Consider the following 18650-nt stretch of genomic DNA (forward strand, 5'->3'; position numbering starts at 1 on the left):
TCCCAACATGCAGGGAACTTTTTCATAATGCGCTGCTCTGTTTCACCATTTGCACAAGTCGATCCGTGTCATGTGAGAAATCGCTAAGTAAATGTCAGCTTAAAATGACTCCCCAGCTCTTTTGTTGGGAGCTTGCGTTCGGCAGTGCCAGAGATTTAATTGGACGATACGATGTAGATTCTGTTATTTAACGGCAAAATGAAAGGGAGAAATTAGCCAAAAAGAGGATATTATCATCATTCTGCTTTGGATGAGCCCCCAAAAAATGTATTGCTCGATCCAGGTTTGTTTGAATGGTGCTATTAACTATGCATGTTGTAACTGCAACAAGTATTTAGGATGCATATCGTCACATCGTTTTACTGCAGAGTTGTCTTGCAGGTGTTGCTCCGCTAAATCCTCTTGACGGGATGTAACCAACGCAGGCCAGCGTTTTTAGAAAAATCTCATTATCCTGCATTGGTTTGGAGCCTGATCCAGACGAGGCCATAAAAAGGTGCTGCCAATTTACTGGTGAGGGTCATTGGAGGTTTTAGTGCAGATTTTGGCTCCCGGCAACACTTCTTTTTTGGGATCAAACCAGTTACTGACTCCAATCTGCAGACAAAGCACAAGAGTAAATGTAACTCGCTGATTATTACAGAACAGTGAGAAGCTAAAAACCTGACAAACAACACACCAAGTTCATTTCCCGCACGAGTCCTTTGACGGTTTGCTCGGCTTTCACACATCTGCCAGCAGCTCTCTACGCCCACGTTGATATTTTTTATTTCTTACCACTGTCGCACTCCAAAAAACACATTCCAAAACCGTTGTTCATTTTAGATTCGAGGCGCCTTTCTAACTCCACTCGGATTAACAGAGCATTCTGTTCTGTAGAGGAACATAAATCTGCGCACACAGGGATGCAAAGACCTTCACACCGTCAAACAGCTGTCCTAGCATTCTGTTTTTGGCACGTAGCGAGCGGTTGGCGCCGTTGACGGCCTGGTGTCGGTCGACGGTGCAGTTTAACGAGGAGTATCTCATGGTGAACTAGCACAGGGGGAGGGGGGGGGGGGGGGGGGGGATTCAACCTTGGGTTTTGGATATTCTCATTTTCGGTGGAGGAAATAACTCCACCACCTCAAAGTGGTGCTAATTAAAAGCGACCCACCACCCTGTCACCATCCGTTCCCTCCGTGTGCTAAGAGGTCAGCAGCAGTGGCAGCTCTCGGCCCGGGGAGCAGTCCGGGGCGGGGGGGGGGGGGGGGGGTTGCGTCTCTCAACTCGCCTTAATTAAACAGGAATGAAAGAGCGAACTGAAATGAAAGAACGAATGAAAGAACGACCGAGGGGGACCTTTTGTTTCATGGCGAAGGATTTGACGTAGACGGTTTGTGTGACTAAAGGTTTACCACTCAATGCGCGCGTGGGTGGGCGTAATGGACGGAACCGCTGTGACGCGTGTGTTTGAATAGCTGGTGACATCGGGCGTCGCTCTCCTCCTCGGGAGAACATAAGCGATCAGATGGCGAGGGAGCTGGAAATCCTCCCGTCGTCAACTCGGACCAAGAACCACAAATGGGACATGTGGGATTAACTGAACACAAAGGAGCTTTTTCTTTTTTCTTTTTTTGTTCCTCCACTGTCTCCCGGCCGTGTTTGGCTTGTGTTGAGCCTGTTACTCGGGGGGGGGGGGGCTGCATGCCACATCGGTTTCCTGCAGGCCGATGGAGCCACGGCTCAGAAGTGACTCTGCTCCAATGAATTTTTGGGGCCAGACGAGTCCCTCCTGGTGTTTTCTTGGAGTTGTGCCTCACAAGCGGTCCCGGCAGGTTACAGCTCCTAAGCGGCCATTAAAGACGTGCTCTGCCTTTTACAGTTGGCAACAGTGTCTGCTGTGCTCACACTTGTTGTAAACTTTGATATCCTATTTTCCCAATTTAACCGCTGACCACACAGTCAAACTTATTCAATCCGGAGCCTTTCTGCTTATTGTATCCTCTTGAATGTAATGATCTCCTCCCTTCCCCCCCCCAAAAAAACCCCTTCTCTTAACCAATCGACTGAAGTATAATTTATAGAAGAGCTTTTTTAGAGATAGCCTTTCCATTCCATTGGGCTGCTTTCACCGTTTTTTCACCACTGGGCAGCGCGAGGATGACTGTGCTCAGTCATTCAGGAAATGAATTAAAGGCAAAGAGAGCAGTTGGCACCGAGCAGACGATCAGCAGGCGGCAGCTGCTGCACAGAAAACAAGAGGGACGGCTTTGTCATGTGCATTACACGAGTCGCACAGGGATTCATGACACACCTGTGGGAATGAAAGAGGCCTTTGAATGGTATTGGACACTCAGTTGAGGAGGAAACACATCGCGCTAACTACATTCATGCTGCAGAAACAATGAACAATGTTGCTAAAATGAACCCGCCATTAAACTGATTTAAACTTAAACTTAAAGGTTATTGAACGAAGGCAAAACCTTTAATCAAATGATTTCAGGGACATTGCGCCGTCCTGCTTTCAATCGTAGGAATTGTGAGCGTTGCTTCCAATCGGAAACCTTTTTTTTGAAAAGTTGCTTCCCTCTGTCATCATCATCGGTTGCAGTTCACGGGCGACGCTTCATGGTTCCAGAACCTGCTCAAATACCGAGAGGAAAAAAAGGGGCTTTTCATCAATCAAAGTAAAGGTGTGATTGAACACTGATTTGGGTTCAGCTCTTTGATTATTGGGTACAACACACATCTATTCTAGTCATGATAGGGAAACTCCTAAGAATTAAAATCCATACAACTTGATCAACTTCCAATATTGATCAAGCGAGAATGCATTTCCCTGGAAACGTAGTCAGAGTTCAGTTTAGTTGTTTTAGGAAAATATCTAACTAAGGATAATTGGGCACATTGATTGATATATAAATTAACATTTGCTCATTTTATCCGATGTATTTACTGGGGGACCTTAAGGAAAAGAAAATTAGATAAACGGAGGTTGAGGGTGAGGTTGTTAAAAGTATATACATACTATACTTCTATTCAACATGAGGTCTTCTTTAATCTAAGAAAGACAATGTTTTGCACGAGGTAAACGCGATTGGATGCGTTTGCTATCACTAAATGAGAGCACAGAGACAGTTAAAGTATTTTTAATTATGTCTGCGTTTGCAGCGGTGTATTGCTGCAGCCTGCAGACTTTCCCCACACACAACTAATTACAAGCAAATCCTTTTCGGAGACGCAGCTGCATCCGAGTGTTTGATTCCAACACCGAAAAATAAACGGGCCGCTACTGAAATGTATTTACAGCAGCAGCCCACATGACTGAGCTAATTTGTACGCCATGTTTTCCACCCCCAACCCCCCCCTTCTTCATTTAAGAAGCCCAAAGCATAGATCTGATAGAACTGTTGAGGTAAGAGGAAGACACGGGTATGAGTGTCTTTCCCTCTTGGCTGCCAGCGCTCCGTCTTCATCCCCGAGGCTAATGGAGCCTTCGCTTGCCTCCCCACACGTCGCGAATCTTTTCATTTTGGGAGACTGATCGGACCAACTGGTCGCGCATCTCCGGCCAATCCGTGTTCTCCTCCTTCTCTTTCTCATTTTGTATTCATAGACATTTTTCCTAAGTGGGCTTCTCCCTCCTCATTTGTAGCTTTGCTCGAAACAAGCAGAGCCTGGAGAAAATGTCGATGGCGTCTTCCGAAATGGGAACCAAAAGGAAACATTGCGACAGCTGAAGGGGGAGGAGTGTTTATCCGAGGCGAAGATCTCCCAAAAAGCATCTCTTGTTGAGAGGCCACTTTAATCAAAATAGCCCGTGTGTAACAGCACATGTCAACAGTCTCACATAAATTAACACTCCACACCAGAATGATGATTGAACACTTAATTGATTTTCTAATAAAAAAAAAGGGTGGTGGAGTGACTTCCTCATGCTTGATTGGGCCTTTCAGTCGAGAGGTGGAACTTAATGAAATTGGAAGAAATTACGTTTCTTGTCATGTTGTCCGGTGGATGGCATTGACCCTTTTAGTCTCACACACCAGGGGAACTGAGGGCATTTTCAACACTGTGCGGCTCTCTTTACTCCACACACCTCTACGACAGGCAGTGACAAAGAGCAATGATTGCTTCTGCAGTACATCAATATTTGAACAGTTGCTACACCCAAAAGGGATCCATACCGGCGCTGTGCGTGCCGGATTTTGGGTAACCTGCTATGAAATGTTGGATGCAGGCTTCCACGGAGAGGAAAATAGGAGGCGACATCGGAGCGGTTAGGGGGTCTGAGGGAAGCAGCTCTGGGTGAAATTATGGACTTGGTCAGCACAGCTTTGCCAGATCCAGCGGGTGCACAGTCCAGTCACAATGTGAAGGATTAATAAATAAAAAACAGGGGATGCAGGATGAAAAGAGAAACACTTAAAACTTTGTAAAGTCTGTCAAAGAACCAGCGTTCCTCTCTACAAGATGTTCTTTAGATTGGGTAATTGGATAACCCATCCAGTTACCATAAGTCCTACAAAAGCTGGATGCCCTTTAAAAGGGCCACAGGTCGTCTTATTAGCTGCCTGGGACTCGTACCCCTGCATTTGAATGAGGAGCCCCGTGACCGGGCCTGTCACACAGGCCACGGAGGGGCGGGAACGTGGGCACAGCGATGTAGACGGCTTAAACTACAGGGGACACGACGAGAGGACGCCGCGTAGAGGTAATGTGTGGGGAGTGAGAACAGGTGTGAAAGAGAGAGAGAGAGAGACAGAAAGAGAGAGAGACAGAGAGAGAGAGAGAGTCACAGTGGAGCAGGCGATTGGAGCTGTGCTCCCCTGTTGTATGCACCAGATGGTGTTCATTGATTATTCATTGCATGCGATGGATGTCACTGTCACCGCACACGGCTCTGCTCCACTCTGCTCCCCACCTCGGTGCACCTGGGGGCAGAGAGGTGGGGGCGGGTAGGGGTTGGGGGGGGGGGGGGGGACTGCACGGGGGGGCGCTTTGCGCAGTGTGCAGATGTTGCAGTGGTTTGTGGGAAATTGCACCTCGTGTGCGCTCCCTGTGACGTATAGGTCGGGGATCAGCAGGTATTTAGACCGGTTTTGACGGCCATTGCTGATCGTTGACCTCGGTGTCGACCCCTGCACCGGTTCACGTGCCTGATTTCAGGTGGATTTGAGCATGTACGATATCGGCAGAAAAAAACATGGGATTGACGTTTGTCAATTTGATTTTGAGGCTAATCCGAGATTTACGCACCGAGCTTATAGACGGCATCCAACGCACAAAATGACAAAGGAGTTCAGTCAGTGACGTTCGGTCGACTTCCCCCCACACGTCTCATCTCTCTCTCTCTCTCTCTCTCTCTCTCTCTCTCTCTCTCTCTCTCTCTCTATGTGTGCGTGTGATGGAATTCGGCATCGCTCCGTCACTCCCAATTTGCATTCTCGATGAACGATTCCCGCCAGAGACGTTAGCAGCAGCGGAGCAGCCGCGTGGTGTTTCCCCCGCGCGACGGGACCCTCGGAGTGCGGGGCGGGGGGAGGGGGGCGTGCTGCGCGTGTGATTGTGGTGGAGAGGTCACGCGCGTGGTTATGCGTCGGTGGCGCAAGCGGGGCACGTTGCCTTGGAGGTATCGATCCGGGTCACGTCAAATGCGGCCCCTCACCCGCAGGCAGGCGGTGCTTTTGACACCCGACGAGTCTCTTTGAGTCAGAAACAAGTTGGGGATTAAGGTGGTTTGTCAGCGCCACTCTTTAATTTCAATTTAATTTAGATCTTGTCCGCAGGTGAACAGCCGACACTGAATAATTCATTGTCCTCAAATCATCTGGATTCAGGGACTAGAAACGAGTCACTCCACACCTAAGACTCATTTAAGGGCCTAAAGATCCTAATAAAACCAACCTGGTATGATTAGCATTAGCATTGCTATTATGTGTTGATCATGTATAGTAGTGAAAACTAGGGTGGCGACCATGTGACTGGCAGAGAGGTCGGGCCTTGTTGCTCTTCTTTTTTTTTTTTTTTTCTCTCTGATGGTTGGCACAACTCAAACAAGAGCGTGAAGTCCCCCGGGTGCAGAGATGGCATTTTGTCACCGCGGCTTGTCGGTAACATGCAACCACACATAAATACGCATGCACGTGCACACGAACACACACACACACATGCACACTCAAAAAGGTTGACCCTTGGCAAGAGACACATCCCCCCCCCCCTCCCATGTTGCAGAAATGGGTTTTCAGAATATAGAAACTTTAAAACGCACCATAATGTCAGAGTAAAAACTGGATTTCAGTGAAAAAGATGACATCCCTGTACTTTTCCACATTAGGTATTCTCTCAACCCTGACTGTACAGGTGTGTGTGAAGCAAACCTCCACCACTGGTGTGTGATTTTCACACCCAACCATCCGCCCGAGGTGCCTCCCTGGGACTTGCGGTGCTGTACAAGAATGCCACATTTCCTCTAATTGTTATGTATGTGTACATGCATGCACTGTTGAGATAACAGCACATTAAAGAACATGCTTATTGAAGGAGACTTTTTGTTACACAGCAGGTGTTGAATTGCAGACAAGGACACGCTTGTGAACCAATCTGCACCGAGAATCGCACTGGGAAAATCTTCCTCTGCTCTTTTACTGCACCATAATTAAAAATGAATGGTCTTTTCTGCTGTTGTTATATTCTTTATGGTTCTATTGATTTACTATTGCCTGCTATTCCAAACCACAAAGGGCTTGTAACAGTTTTAGCTCAGAGATTGTTCCCATCTTCAATGGGCTTTATTTCTGTTGAGCTCCCCCACACAGTGTGAGGAATCTGAATGCAAAAACTCTTAATGGAATAGTAACAGAAGAAGCGCCATGTGTCACCTTGCATTAAATGTAAAAAAGGTTCACTTGCATTGCTTGAGTGCGGCGCAGAGCCTGGGCAATGGAAATCGTATTACTGCTTTTGGTTCTTCAGAGAAATCTGCAATAATTACATCTTCATATCATTGGATGAAACTTTTACTCTGCGGTGGATTGCAGAAATGTTTCAGCCACTTCTGGTCAGAAATGAAGGAATTAAAATAAAACCGTACATTCATTGGAATGATGAAATCCGGGGGTGGATTTAATATTGCAGAATTGTCATTTAAATTCTACGTTTTGCAGAGTGGTCTGACCTTTCGGGGTCAGAACCCCAGCATGCGGGTTTGTGATCTGCGATGATTAAAGCTGCGTCTTTGAATAAACCCGTTGACGTCACACACACGGTTCTCATGAGCCACTTTTGTTACTGGCCAAACCAAAAGCAGCCATTTGCATGCAGAACTGTGGGATAAAATCTTTGAAGAGTCAATAAAATATGTGTTTTGTACACATTTAGTTCCCCTTGCTGCTGTTCCTGCAACTTTTGCCTGGTTAGTGCAGAGGCGGCTGCACAATACTACATCATGTAAATTTGTTGTAAATCAGTTCTCAGGGTACAAAAAGCACCGGGAGTCATTTTGAGAGGTGAATTCTGCATCGCGTCGCCCAGGAAACGGCTGCGTTGTGACCCCCCAAGCCGACCCCATTTCTTATTTTATTGCAGCGATGCAACGTGTGAACTGCGGCGCTGCTGTGCAACGTTGGTGCAACCCTCGCGTCGGCACATGCGCGCTCGACTTATTATATAAGTGGCTCTGTCCTTCCTGCGGGAATAATGCACCTTACGGCGTGGCCAAAGCAAGGTCAACGCTCCGACTGTGTCCCCTGCTAACCTCCGAGAAGTGCTACCGCAGCAGTCGTGGCGCTCGGAGGGCGAAACACGTCGGTACAAAACCCGATAATTAGCTAAGTGCACTTGTTTAAGTCAGCAGTAAAACAGGGCGGTGGTGCAGAACGTTGATGAAATGAAATGCATGGTGTGTTGGGGGTGGGGGGGGGGGGGGGGGGTGGTTGGGACTAGAGGGAGTGCTGTCAAGTGTCTTGATGCCGCCAGATGTGTTCAGCTCCTGACTGACATCTCATCGAGACGTTCCCGACCCGCCGTGTTTCTCTGGGTTCTTTCTGGGGGCCCGAACCACTGGGAGTGAAAATAGAAGCAATCATTTATTCATCGATTGAAACATCAGGGGGGCTGAGAGCCGGGAAGGAGGAGAGGGAGCGGGAGAAAGAAGACCGGGCTTGATGAAAAAAATGGCGGAGGTCGGGGTGAAGTGAAATTGAGTTGAGGCACAGTTTTGCCTCAATAAAAAAAGACATCACAACGCAGAGGAAATGTCGATAGAGGGAAACACAAAGAGGGCTTTTTCTTCAGTTATAAGACAACCAATAAAAACCAAGGTATCAGGAGCTTCTAAAACTTCCAAAGGTCGGCGAATCCATGTATTGGCAGCGCCTTTCGCCATTTAGTTTCTAAAGAACGGCCATCATTTGGGCCCAGGTGGCAATCAACCCGACCTTTGCCCTCTATCAGCCACACCAATAGGCTACGTAAGGCTAGCAGCTAAAGCCAGTGAGCTGAGGAACGGTGCACTGTGTTATTTCTCCACTTTAAGACCCCCGTTAAACACGAGTCACCGCCTCTAAAACGGTCCTAAGCTTTTTTTTCCCCCACAACTGGAAAGGGGTTGACTCAAAAGGGAGGAATTAAGCGGTCAGTTTTTGATTTTTGCTCCTCAAGGCAACGATCCCAGCGGAAGATTTCTCTCGTTTTATTGACACGAATCATTAACTATCTCATCTCAGGTACAACACATGTCCAGCAAAGCGCAAAAATGGGTGAAAAGCTTTTGTCCCCTGGAAGGGAATACATTTAAACAGCATTATCCTCCACTAGCAGTGGGTAGAAGGGGGGAGGGGAGGGGGGGGGGGGGGGGGGGTAACGTGGAAGGAGGCAGGATTATCCTCTATAAAAAACCCTCTCTCTACTACAGGCGCATGATGTGAATTGAAAATAGGAGCACCAGGTTCCCAGAATACAATACTCAATACATTCTTTTTTTTTTTTTTTTTTTTCAGAGAGATGTGAGCTAGATAGAATCATCCCCCGCAGTCCAAATAAACAAACACAGAGAGGAAAAAAAAACAGGTGCCAACAGTTACAGCCATACAAGAACATTTGAAAAAAAAAAAATGCTTGCAAAGGGAAGGGGAAAAGGAATTAAAGAGGAACTAAGTAGAGAGAAGCAGGAAAAAACGGGTAAATATCTTTGCAAATCCTCAAATCCCAAAAGGTATCCTACCTTGCCCCCCCCCCCACCCTTTCCCCCCTCATTCTGTTTTATTACGGTATCATAAGCAAAAAGACATTCAGAAGAGCAGACCGGAGTGAAGACACTCATGCAAAGAAAGCCTTGTTCACACAGAGTCACTAACACGGGGAAATCATCTCAAGCTGCCAACAGTCAGTGCCTTCAGGTCTTTTTTTAGTCGACGTTCTTATTGTTGTAAATTTTAATATACATATTTTTTTTGTTGCTGTTTCTCTGACGGACACTTTGATTTGCTACTGTTTCTCGATGAAAACAAAATTCGCCCGCCCGGGTCTTGAGGCGAGACCCCAGACGGACCTCCCGCCCCCCCCCCCCCCCCCCCCCGGTGAGTCCCGGACAGTTCACTGGCACCAGTCTTTGTTCGGGGGAGGAAAGTTCTGCAGGAGAACCGCAGCCAAAGGAATGAGCTGATATTCCATAACATGAAGAGGAAAAAAAAAAAAAAGGCGTGATGATTTCATAGTTTTTTTTTTTTTTGCATCTGATCGTATTGTTTTTAAATCTGATATATCTTTCTACTGTTACAATCATTTTATATGTCAAACAATCAAAGAGTTTCATTCCAAGATAAAGTAGTATTAAAATAATGTCTACCATGGGTAACTATTAGAGTTATATTAAGACCTTTATGTACAAAAAGCATTGGTTCTATTAACAATCATCATCATGTGATACTGTGATATGAACAGGTAAAGCTTTTTTTTTTTCTGTAACAAATATATCACATTTTGGAATGAAACCCTTCAATTTGATATTTTTTTTTCAGCACATTCAATCCATTGTGTTGATGCGGTCTCTCGGTAAAATGTGTTTGATGTTATAAATAGAACAAATTTCGCCGTATAGTCTTTTTCTTTCGCGGATATATATATATATATTATTTTTTTCTCGCATATAGGGACACCTCCACACAGCACGGCTCCATGCTCATCAATGGGTTAGGGTCAGGGTTTCGGGGACGGCGTCCGGCTACAGTTCCTCCGAGCGGATGACGTGGAACAGCGTGACGTTGTAGAGCACCTGGTGCCCGTTGTTCCAGGCGTAGAGGGCGCGGTCCCGCGGGTTGTAGTCCAGCATGGAGATGTGCGAGTACTTGTTCTGGAAGGCGATGTCGATGTACTCGTAGGTGGAGGAGTTGGTGGAGTAGGCGTAGTACACCTTGGTGCCCCCCGAGTACCCGTTGGTGACGTAGAGCGTGCCGCAGATCATGAAGGACTCCCCGGCGCTGCGCTTCGGGTGGTTGGTGGTCCAGCTCTTGACGATCTGCAGGGTGTTGGGGTTCAGCTTGCTGAGGACGATGTTGCCGGCGTTCTGGTTGGTGGCGTAGACGGCCCACAGCCCCCCCTCGTCCACCATCAGGTCGATGTCGGAGTGGCCCCCCCAGGCGTAGTGGTACGCGTTGTTGAAGCCGGCGTAGTCCAGCTGCCGGGACTTGCTGATGGAGGAGGTGCGGAAGTCGAACTTGATGATGACGTGGCTCTGGAACTTGTTGAAGTAGATGGAGCCGTTGTAGACCACCTGACCCGTCCCCGACCACGGGTGGGGCAGCCGGTGGGACGTGAAGTTGTCCGACGTCATGAAGTCCTGCATCGACTTGTATTCTCGCACGAAGCGGTTGTTATGGTAACCATCCATGTACCAGACCTGAACGAGAGGGGGGACGAAATAAAAACACAGAGAGTCAGACCAGGCAGAGCAGCAGCTTGGAGCTAAACACCAGCACCACCCGCACCACCCATCCCCCCCCCCCCCCCCCCCCCCACCTGAATGCTCTATGCAGGTCGCACACGGAAGAAAACAAATCCCGCACTCCACACGCGTCCCAATTAAGTCATCGCCGAGACTCCCTCAAGGAGGAACTCATCAATGGCAACAGCGTGACAGCAGCGGGGTGTCAGGAGCCGAACCCACCCCCCTCCTCCCTTCCCCCCCCACAGGGTAATGCCCATCATTCTCAGCTGCCTCCACCCGGCTTCCTGCCCCCCCCCCCCAACAGTCCAACAGTGTGATGGGCCGAGAACCGGTGGCTCAAACGCTTCCTTCATCTCAGAGGCTCTGAGACACCTTGAAGCACTTCCCCCCCCCCCCCTCCCCCCCCCCCCCCCCCCCGGCCTGGCTCCACGGACTGCTGTGATTGACTTAAACAACGATTGATATCAGGGAAGCCGGGTCTCCGAGGGTTCCGGGGGCAGAAGAAAAAAAAAAAAAGCTATGGAAACAAAGAGATGAAAAGAATTTGCTCAGAAGTGTCTCCTCCCGTCAATTTCTGGTCCATTCTCCGTCTTCCGCTCACATCTTTCATGTGTTCGGCTCAAAATGTATTAGTTTGGACCAAAAGAAGTTGCCTTTACAGTATGCTGATACAGCCTCAGTCAGCAGTAAATGTCACCCTCGCTGCTGGATCATGCAAAATGCAGTCTGTGTTGTCATGACAATGAGCCTACAGGAGGGAAAGGGTACATTTAAACGTCTCATGTGGGCTGCAGGTATGTATCCTCAGGGAAGCTTCCTGTTAAAACCCTACGGATTCATCACTGCATTTTCACTTTTGTTTTAATGATGAAAGCTTATCAAAACCGACGGAAACCACAATCAGAGGGAATTCCGATTTGATCTGCCGATAACAGGGAAAGTGCCGAGTAAACACACCCCTTATTACATAAAAGTTGAGCTTCTCCTGTGATCGAGGCCAACTCCATGCACTATTGTCTATTCAGCATTACACATTCTCAATCTCTATCTATCCACATCGCCTTTCTGTCAATCAACCAATTAAGGCCGCACATACCCGCGTATCTCCTTCGGGGGCCAGCGGGTCGGTCATCCACGAGCCGAACCTGGATCCAGACGTCTTGATGGTGATGGGGTCACTGATGCCCGTCAGCTTGCCACACGCTGCAAGGGGAAGAGTCGAGATGGGAACAATCGAGAGAGCGACACGCATTCAACAGAAAGGATCCCTTTAAAAAACCGTGGAGTCGATGTCCGGCCTGCAGGTTTTTCCCTTCTTTTTTTTTTTTTCTTTTTTTTCCCCCGTGTGCCGCTGCGCACGAGGTGCTCATTATCCGGTTTCTCACATGCCGATGCCTGATTTAATCTGGGTGCGTGGATGTGTGAGAGAGGGAGAGGGGAGAGCGGCGTGCTGCTGGGGAGCCGCTCCGGTGTTAATTACCGACCATTAAGGTGTTGATTGGAATTTGACAAAAAAAAAAAAAAAAAAACCACAACGCTGGTTTCCGTGTTCGCGCCTCGCTCACCTCACGACACTCCACCTCATCCATCCGTCACCACGCGGGAGGGTTGTTAAAAGTCTCTCCGTTTCTTTCATTTTTGAAGTCACCAGTCTCATCGGGTCAGAACCCTTCTCCCCTCGTGCTGAAACTTGTTGTGTCTAATCTGTGTGTCTTTTCGCGCTGGTCCGTGGATAATGTGCGAGCATCGCACCTCAGCGGTGGCCGAGAGACCAACACATGGTCACATAAGCGGTGTTTACTACTTCGAGTGGGGGTGAGTCCCTTACGTAATGCTCAGTGGGATCAGGGGAGCGCGGCAGTACATTCGGCCATTGATTTATTTTTCTGTTTTGTCTAATCACGGCGTCTATCTTTAGATGCTGGTAGAGTTGCCGGGGACAGCACTGATGGGATCCACGGTTTGGAAATACACACGTGGTTTTAAGTCCATTCTGGCCTGGATTTGCCCCCACCCCCCCCCGAGGTCGGAGCAAAACGGGAAAACCTGATGGGGACCGGAGCTTTACTGTGGCAAAAATCCCCCATCAACCTCCATCGTGACATCCAGGATTTGGAAAGAGTGCAACACTTTGTTCCTGGAAAAGAGCACTATTGTTTAAGTCACTTGTGTGACTTCTTTGCAGCGACGTCTCCATATTCCCACAGCTAAGCCTTAGAAACATCAGCCCAAAGTGGCAAACGCCGATAAAGTGTCACTCCGTTATCACTGCAGTTTAAAGACGAGGCAGAGGGAGGACTAATAAAGTGAGAGACGCCTTGGTATTGTTGCAAAGAGAGAGAAATATTGATTTGGCGGTGGGTGAACTCGGCGATGCATTATGCCTCATTATGGTATTCCCCTCCAGAGGAAATGGAGGGTGAGAACAATGGCTGCAAAGCAGGTAGCCGAGGGGGGGGGGGGGGGGGTTTATGTGCTGCCGTGACTTTGCAGCTCCATTCATCAGTTTCAGGGTGACGCGGCTGGATTTTTTATTATTTCTTTTTTCTCGCCTCAGGCTTCCTGTGCCTCTGTGACGCCGGGGTGGGTGGGGGGGGGGGGCACGGTGAAGGGTGATTTATTTATTTGATTATTGTCCGTTGATGGATGGCCATTGTGTCCCTCGCAGCCCGCCGGCCTGTTTAGTCTCACCGGCGAAAAGCGGCTTGAGGGACAGCTCTGCAGGGACCTCGGTTACTCTCTTTCACTTTTCCCAGCTCGCCTTCACTTTATCATTCCCCCCCCCCCCCCTCCCCGCACCACCCTCCTATCAATCCCTCCCATCCCGCTGTATCTACTTTTCACCGCTCGAATTCATCCTGCCTTCTTTACTAGCTCAATTTTTTTATTTTTAAATTTCCCACACTCCTGTTAATCCGACGATGTAATCTCGCTAACGAGAGCGCAGCCGGGTGCGTGAAGATGAAAGGGAGAGCCACCCTCTGTTGGGCCCAGGACCGGACACTCGCAGGGTGACCTCTGCTTTATCTCGTCTGATCTCTCTCTCACACACACACACCACACACACACACACGCACGCCATGCCTGCCATCTGTTTTAACTGTATGTGCGTGAGTAAAGAGAAAGAAGGACTGAAATGGTCACTGGGGGGCCTAGCTGTCCAAAAAATGAACAGTAGCTTTTGTAACCAAAAGTTTTTTTTTTTTTTTATCTCTCCCCCCCCCACCCCCCCAATTCCATTCTGTCATTTTGCGCCGTGAGAGGACACAATATACCCGTGATGTGCGGCGTGTAAGTGTCTCTGCTCTTGTAATTCATCAGAGTCACTGTAGTGTGGGTGTGAATGCATTAGCACTGTGGGCTGTGACAGAGGTGTGAAGAGACTGAGTGAAAACCAAAGATAAGTCTGGGATAGAAACTTCCTATCAGCACCTCTCTTACTCATCGGTGTGTGTGTGTGTGTGTGTGTGTAAAAAACACCTAATGCCGGATCACGTGTTCAAACAGGCCGTCCCTCTGGTTTTTGCAAATTCTGCCGTGATGTAACATGTCCAAACAAATGTAGTTAAACGGTGGTCCTTTTAAGGTATGTTCATTATCAATTAATGTATCAATTAATAATGCATTCCATAACATGTTCTTAAGCAGTGAAATGAATATTTATAACAATTTCAAAACCCAGTGTGTCATCTGTAAGTATGTGTTGTCCAAAGAAATCCCCAAATAAACATTTTCCCTTTCTTTTCATCGATTAGTGTCTTTGAAGGATGACACAGAAAGAACCTCAACGTAACGAGTTACACGAGTGGCCCAGTGGTAACGGACCCCGCCATCAGTTTACCTTGATGAATGTGCAGACGTACCAATTAGAAACGTCTATTGGGGGGGGGGGCGGGCCCTACGAAACGCAGCCATAAATGCGTTATGAGTCACGTGTAATGTGCATTTCAGCCACACGTAATGTTCCTGTGATGTTCTGAACCGCGTGAGGGTGTCCCTCTCCGGCCGCTCACAACATACTACATGTCAGCGGGGGGTGGGGGGGCTGGGGGGGGGGGGGGGGGTGTAACTGTATGCGCGTGTTTGAAGCAAGTGTGTGCCAACAACTTTCTGGGCCTACCTAATTTTTGCATGCATGCTCGGAGTCTCTCCTCAAGATTTGACACTCTGCTGTGGAGCTCCTCGTAGTCATAGGCCCCCATCTCCTCCTGAAGTTCGCTTAGAACTGACGTCAGATTCTGGACCTCCTCCTTAAACTGCAATACCAATTTGGCATCGGCCTTGTACTCCTCCAACACTGGTATCAACGGTCTAAGCTCCTCCATTTTCGCTTTTATGGCCTGGAAGGATTAGAATAAGCTCGGTTGAGTGTCATGCGCGACAAGAGGAGACTGTCCATAAAAGAAGAAAGAAAAAGAAAAAAAAGGGAAGGGGGGGGGGGAGAAAAAAAGTGATAATAACACCTGTCTGAACCTGACTACTCTTAACTCTGTCCTGTCTCTTCCCTGACCCCCTGCTTGTGTCTGTGGTCAGTGTTTGTGTGTGTGTGTGTGTATGAGCGGCCGTTCAAGTGCGTGCGTGTGTGTGTGTGTGTGTGTGTGTGTGAGTGTGTGTGTGTGTCTGAGAAAAACAAACCCAGGTAATACTCTCACGTCTGGCGGCTCCGTCCCCCGGCAGTGACCAGCCGTTAAAAAGCAAGCCCTCGGTACACCGACAACAATTGGGAAAGCTCTTTATTGGTCATCATCGTTTAAAATGCAACATCGTATTAAGGGTTACATGCTTTTACATGTCACACACAACAAAGTGACTCGAAGTTTTACGTCTATAGTTTTTTTTTTTACGTGTAGATTTGTTGAGAAACCAAATATGCATAGACAAAAGCCAAAAGAAAAGTAGAGTGAATAACAGCAATCGATAATAATAATAATAATATTGATACTAAATGTATTTACTTTGGAAAAAGAAAGCTTGTAAATGGGGAAACTTTGACAGCAGTAACATGCAGGAAGAGATCAGTGGTGGGTCGGTTTGGGAGGAGGCTGGGGTTGCTTAGTCTTAATGGTGCTAAAGGTTAAATTAACTGTTTGACGCCCAAATGCTCTCAGTACTGTGGCCCAGTTCAGGGGAATCTGGAATTGACCTGCCTCTTCTTCCCTGTGGCTCTCTTTACATGTCTTAAAGTTAGCCCTGCAAGCAAGAAAACGACAAACTGTTGACAGGGGCTAGAGCTTGCTACACCTGGCTGACAAGACACACAGACAGTCGCACACGCAGTTAGTATATGCACTTTGACACGTCACAGAGAGCTGCACGCGGTGGCATGAGGTGTTGTGAGCATGCAGCGGGGGTGCGATGGTACAGGTGGGAATACAGGGGGGCGGGGTTGATGAACCTTATCGCAGCAGAAGAATGAAATAAACTCTCAAGTTTCTTAAACGAGGCATCCCAATTTGTCTTTGTCACTTATTCTTTGATTTTGAAAGTTTTTGTATGACTGCTTGTGTTTAGCACTTGAGAACTTCTTTCGGTAAATGAAAAGCTGAGAAAGATTCAATTATGCAATTATTCAGACGGTGGCAAGATAATTGTCAACCATTTTGATAATTGTTTGATCGATAAAGTTTTTTCTTGAACAGAAATACTCAAATTCCTCAATTGCAGTTCATTATTTGAGGAGACGTGCAGGGTTTGTCCGTCTTGGACTGTTAGTAAGATAAACCAAGTCATTTGCTAATGTTATCTGGGCTTTAACATTCTATGACACAAAATATTGAATCAAAATGCTGTATATTTATTGTCAGTAAAACCTTTTAAAGGGCCTGTGCGTCTAGCAGGGAGTTCTCCGTATGCTAACGGGTAGCCGATACACCAATGGCCCCCTTTAGAGCACACTGGTCCTTTAAGAACAGATCGACGTCGTGTGTCCCATGTGCAGATATCTACCACATTAACATGGGTTCACAAAGTGAGTTGGAGTGTAATAATAATGCATTTACTTTAATGGTTGAGTCCACTCAGAATCTCCACAGTGGGAACACAAAGTCACGAATGGGTAAGGCTGTGTGTGGTGGATGACAGAATGGCGGTTGGGTCAGTAGCTGGAGGTCTGGCTCCGTACCTTGTATTGCTTGGCAATATTCTGCTTGTGGTTCTCCTCCACCTGCCTGAACTTGGTCTCCAGACCGCGGAGCTGGACCTCCATCTTCTCCACATACTGCAGGTCCCTCTGGGTTCGCTGGTCAGCACCTGGATGGACTGGGTCATGTTCTGGACCTGAGGTGCCAAATGGATACGTCGGACCGAGTCATGAAAACCAATCTCGATTTATTTGCAGTCTAGTTGGAGCAATGAGCATGAGACACAGGGGGAAACGCAACAGACTGTCAACATGTTGTTTTGGCTCGGCGTTCTCCTTCAGTGACTCACAAACTCTGACATCAGGCCACTGCGGTCAGGCCCTCAGACGCATGGTGGAAGTGTGGATTTCATACTGTTAAGAGCATTCGCTTTCTCCAAAACCCCCAGATAGCGCATTTACATTTTCTGTTTATTCATGAAATATCTGTGTGTATGTAGTTCTTCGTATAAGTGCTTAAATGTTCCTCTAGTAAGAAGGTGATAGCACCGCCATGCCTATGTCTGTTGGGGTTGGGTTGCATCATTGGACGAGTTGCCCTGGCTACTGTGCAGCACAATAGAACTAATGGGCGGGCAGCGGCCTCTCGTGATGCATGTTGGGTTCCAAGGGAGCTCATTAGAGCACGACAAACACAGGTACGCCTGTGTGTCTTTGTGTGTGATGTACGGTTGTTAAAAGGACCAAAGGGTGGGGGGGGGGGGGGGTCACCCTGGGTATTGCGCGACTTTGATCGCTACGGTCATGAGTTGCAGAGGAGTTCAGCCGGGGAATTACCTTCTCTAGCAGCTGCGACTCAGTTGTTTGGTGCGGGCGTCCCGTGAACACATGGACTGCTGAGGCGCCACCACGGTGCAGACGCACCGCCCCTCGCTGTCCTGGGCCGAGCTGTACACCTGCCACGACTCCTCCGGGTTCGCTGGCAGCACCTGGGCGCGAGAGGCCGTGGATTGAAAGGACGACAGCTCAGAAGAAAGACCAAAGAAAAGGTCCCACAAAAAAAAAAAAAATACAAAGGTCACTTTGCTGCTTTTTGCCCGTTATGGGACGCTAGAGCTGCATCGCATTCAACAGCACCACCACAAACCAACAGGCTCCACCCGTTATGCACCATCACTGTGAGTAAAGCTACGCCGTACGACCTCAGAAAGAGTTGGGGGTCCCAAGAGAACGAGTAAGCTGCTGATCCGTCAAGGCTGACTAAGTGACTTTGAGAAGAGATGTTTATCACACCATCAGCAAAAAAAATTAAAAAAGTCACGCACAGATCTGCTGATTGAGTCAATCAGGAGAAGGAGAATCCAAGAAGGAGCAACCATGGCGCCGCTTTGTGCCCAAGGATGTGCTGACGAGACAAAAGAAAATCAAGCAACTGCCTCGACATCCCGGTGTGCATCTGTAGGACTACAAATCCATCGCCCCCCCCCCCAAAAAATGAAATAGATACTGGCAAAGGTCACCAGAACATGAACCTTCTCATAATCATGACACACATGTGCCACGTCCAGGAGAACCTGAGTAAATATCAGCCACACTGCGCCTTCCAACATCCGTTCATCTGAACGTGAGGAGAAGCTCACTTGA

General features: G+C 48.0%; 1 protein-coding gene across 1 annotated transcript in view; it reads right to left on the minus strand.

The window, feature by feature from the left end:
- Positions 1-10141: 10141 nt before the first annotated feature.
- The window catches only part of olfm1b (olfactomedin 1b), a 12555-nt gene continuing 4046 nt past the window's right edge, over positions 10142-18650 (minus strand). Inside the window, 7 exon segments of the mRNA XM_037484728.2 lie at positions 10142-10879; positions 12024-12130; positions 15048-15267; positions 17049-17167; positions 17170-17203; positions 17844-17861; positions 17864-17995. Coding sequence (XP_037340625.2) covers positions 10205-10879; positions 12024-12130; positions 15048-15267; positions 17049-17167; positions 17170-17203; positions 17844-17861; positions 17864-17995 — 1305 coding nt within the window. The 3' untranslated portion in view covers positions 10142-10204.

This window comes from Pungitius pungitius, chromosome 18, assembly GCF_949316345.1.
Source record: "Pungitius pungitius chromosome 18, fPunPun2.1, whole genome shotgun sequence".
NCBI lineage: Eukaryota > Metazoa > Chordata > Actinopteri > Perciformes > Gasterosteidae > Pungitius > Pungitius pungitius.